This window comes from Aedes albopictus, chromosome 2 (genome assembly GCF_035046485.1).
Source record: "Aedes albopictus strain Foshan chromosome 2, AalbF5, whole genome shotgun sequence".
In the NCBI taxonomy this organism is placed as follows: domain Eukaryota; kingdom Metazoa; phylum Arthropoda; class Insecta; order Diptera; family Culicidae; genus Aedes; species Aedes albopictus.
In genome coordinates this window covers 480,040,879-480,044,628 of record NC_085137.1, presented here as the reverse complement: position 1 = coordinate 480,044,628, position 3,750 = coordinate 480,040,879, and the positions used below count along the sequence as shown (strand labels likewise).

Here is a 3,750-nt window from a genome sequence, read left to right as displayed (position 1 = left end):
AGTCTATTTATAGACCTGCCGCCAAAACGAAGAACCACTTGATCATATACCGCCCCTCACTTCAAGTGCTGCAATGGCCTCATTGATAAAGGCGCCGGATTGCAATTGAAGGCTGGCGTCCTTGGTTCGATTCCCGTCTGGGTGAGGGTTTTTTATATACTACGTGGAGCAAGTTTTTTATACAAAAAATGTTTTGCTAAAAATAAATAACACTCTTAATAAAAATTACCCAAAAAGGAGTTAAATTTTACCCAACTAAATTTTTACCCAATATATTTATATCAAATTTATAACAACATGTGTTATAATTTTTTGATCATTCCAATATTTATTATATCTCACGTTGTTATAAATTTGTTAATATTGTATCAACACCTGTTATGATTATGTTATGGCTAGAGCAATTTCAGTTATATTTTTTGTTATTTTAACACCTAACCGGCGAATTTTATAACTCATTCTGTTATGAAAAATCTTTGAAATAAATAACTCAATCGGTTATAATTTTGTTATGCCTTTCTGATCGGGTTAATTACCCATCAGAAGCTGAAATTATATATATGTCTTTTTGATAACATTGGTTTCGGTACCAATGCTAATAAGGGAAATTCATTTATTCATTACTTGACAAAAAATCAGGGTGCTTTGATTTATTCATTACATGACAAAAATCAGGGCATATGGGGGTGAAATGGACAGCTATTTATACCGAGAATGATTGTAGTATTAAACGATAAATCGCATTTGTATATATCAAAAATGATCCAGGGCTTCATGTTTTGCATCCAGCGACACTACAAAACCATACAAAATATGTTATTATCCAGCAGTTTTCATGAAAATAGGGCAAAATGGGGCAAATTAGACAACTCCCCAAGATGATTCTGGTGATAAAATATCTAGCGCTTTTTGTTTATGCCAAACAAATCAACTTCAAGTCAGTAACATTAAAAATCCATTCATAATTGGGAAAAACTGTGAATATCCGAAAGTTGCTGGGGCATATGGGGCAAAATAAGCATTTAAAAGGATCTTCCATTCTTATGATTCCTATCAAAATCAAATTGAGTCCCAAATGTAAACAACAAGGCCACAAAACGCCAAAGAATTAGAACAATTCATCTAGAAACCGCTGTATTTTTTTATTCTTCACATCCTTCTTACAGCATCGTTTCATTAAAATGCTGTTAAACGAATGTCAAAAATATTTATGGAAAAAGAGAGGAATTTTACTTGAGCATTCTCCTTGGGAACAAAAAGCTTTCCTCAGGATGTTAGGATTTTTGCATCACGATGGCGTAGTGCAAGTTCAGAGTGCCTGTCTGGGTCATATTGACCCCAACATCCTACTAGCGTTAATAATCTATAACAACTTTCCATATACCTACAATTTATCCATATGACGCGTGAAATGATAAGATTTCCTTCGATTCCATATATTGGTGCATTCAAACATTAAGCTAATGCTGCTGTATACTTCTAAGATCCAATTCAATCACTTACTCAGTGAATTAAACAGAATACGTTACGTCTTATAAGCTGAACGAAGTATAAGACATTGCTTGTTTGATCGCTTAAAACAGCCGTCATCTGATTTACACGAAAGTGCTCTGATAATTTCTGGTTTGCTGTTTATTTTTTAAGTTTTAGACACTCTGAACTACAGAAATAAATGTTATTGAAATTAACATGTTGAAACTCTTATAGAATCCAGGAAAACACGTGGAGATCAAAACTATTCAGTCTACCCAACAAAAGAAGTCCAACAGTGGATACATATAGGACGTAACGTTTTCTGAAAAATCTACGGATCTACGCACCGCGCATACATAGCTCTTCCTTCCACTTAGCTGACCTGGGCTGTTCAATATCGTGGCCTCATGAAAATCAACTGTATAACGCAATCTCTGTGCTGAACTGTTTCTACGATCTAAAATTAACTCAAGTTGATCTAATCTAAGATACGGTACTGCTTGCTTGAGGATATAGTAATATGGTGTCAAACTTGTTAAAGCTAATTTGATTGTAGGGCCAAATAGCCACATCTTCCGAAAAACTGGTAAAATTATGCTAGTTCATAATCTACGACCAACCTAGAAAACCAGTTCGTCTAGCTCGGAAACCTTTGTGAAATATTCATGATCAATCGTTCGTTGGATGGATGGGCTTCAGTCACCAACAACCCGCAAATGACCCACGCATGGTTATTGAGATGGCACCCAAGAAACCCCTACCTTTATGACTATTGGAGTGAGTTCACCCGGACAAGATGAACTTGAACTACGCGCCAGATGAAGATATTGATGTGTTTTTTGTGCCTTCGCCGTCTTCGGTGCGAAGATAAACACAACCGATAGGCGACACCCGAAACCAACCGACCGTCGTTGATTGGCTGCTGCGTGAAATGACCGGCGGCGCTTTGGCGGATTTCTTCTGAGGTGCTGCTGATGTAGGACCATATCAGCTCACGCGGTAGTGTGAAGCCAGGTTGCTGGGGAGCATAATAGGAAAGCAAACGATGGCAAACCAGTGTTCGACTCCCCGGTGGTGGAGGATGGTGAATGGATGCGCAGGCATTTTGTCGCTTTCCTAGAGTTCAATGTCAATAACCTTCGTGGGCTGGGATCCCCATCCTAGAGATGGGTTTGAGGTGAAAACTAGTTTTGAAGGGGTTATGATTTGGCTGATTATGATATTCGTTTGCAGTAGCTGACATAATTTCAAGCTTGGCGAGAATGACTAAGCAAATTTGGCAGTATGAATTGAATCTGATTACATGCAATAGATAAAACAGAAACTCATTGAATTCAGATGACATCGTTACAATTTATTCAAACGGTTTACGAAACAATTCTGTACACTTTTCGTGAGGCTGGATTTCTATCTACATAAATTTACAGGGTCAATGCACTTGTGGTGACAACTCGTTGCATCCTTAGGCCTTGGGCAGATGGGCGGCTTCTGGCTGGAATCCGTTCTCATCGGCGACGTAGTTCACGGAGTAGGTCTGACCGTCAGCGCCGGTGTAGGAGAAAGCTCCACGGACAACCAGAGCGGCAACGTCATCGGAGAACTTCTTCAGCTCGGCCTTCTCTTGGTGCTGGATTCCGTTGCTGGTATCGAACTGGAAGCTGTATCCATCGGCGGCAACATCGCTGTCGTACTTCAGGACCTGGGCGTTCTTTTCATCGACCGAAGCTGGAGGGGCGGCCAAAGCCAGGGCAATCAGAGCAGCGAATGCAACGATGAATTTCATGGTGCTGGATGGTTTGATCTCTTGTGGGAGGTGAGCTAACTTTGCGAAAATCGGTGATGTGACTGATGAATTCCAGAACCACGGCAACACATTTTATAGACAGCATTTTTCAGAGTTGACCCATTAGAAAAGACGCATCCGAAATTAATGCATGCAGTCGCAAAGCAACTTTGCATCTTTCTATATTATGTGCCGTGCAGGTAAATATGCTTTGATTAGCAAAAAAACGTCTGGAGGATGGACTACATAATAAAATTTGGCTCATTAGGATGCTTGAAGAGAATGGAATGCAGAAATGCTTGCATTATTGGGGTTGGTCGTCGTTTGCGTGGAAAATTGTAAACCTGTTGCTATCAGTTGAGATCATCGTTTTTTGACTCAGTTGAAGGTAGTAAAATGCATTAAGAAATTCTTTCTTCTTCTTTAGGTATGGTCTCCACTGAAGCTAAGCAAAATTTCCATCACGAAAAGTTGGTCAATTGACAGGGAATCGG

The 3,750-nt window shown here is 39.4% G+C and overlaps 1 protein-coding gene across 1 annotated transcript; it reads right to left on the bottom strand.

Moving 5' to 3' along the window:
- Positions 1-2,806: 2,806 nt before the first annotated feature.
- Positions 2,807-3,338, bottom strand: LOC109413968 (flexible cuticle protein 12-like). The gene has a single exon (XM_029870717.2). It carries the CDS (start codon positions 3,254-3,256, stop codon positions 2,936-2,938), a length of 321 nt encoding a protein of 106 aa, XP_029726577.2. The 5' UTR covers positions 3,257-3,338; the 3' UTR covers positions 2,807-2,935.
- Positions 3,339-3,750: the final 412 nt, after the last annotated feature.

Bases quoted from the DNA above. Each gene is read 5' to 3' on its own strand.
- LOC109413968 (XM_029870717.2), bottom strand. From the start codon at position 3,256: ATGAAATTCATCGTTGCATTCGCTGCTCTGATTGCCCTGGCTTTGGCC.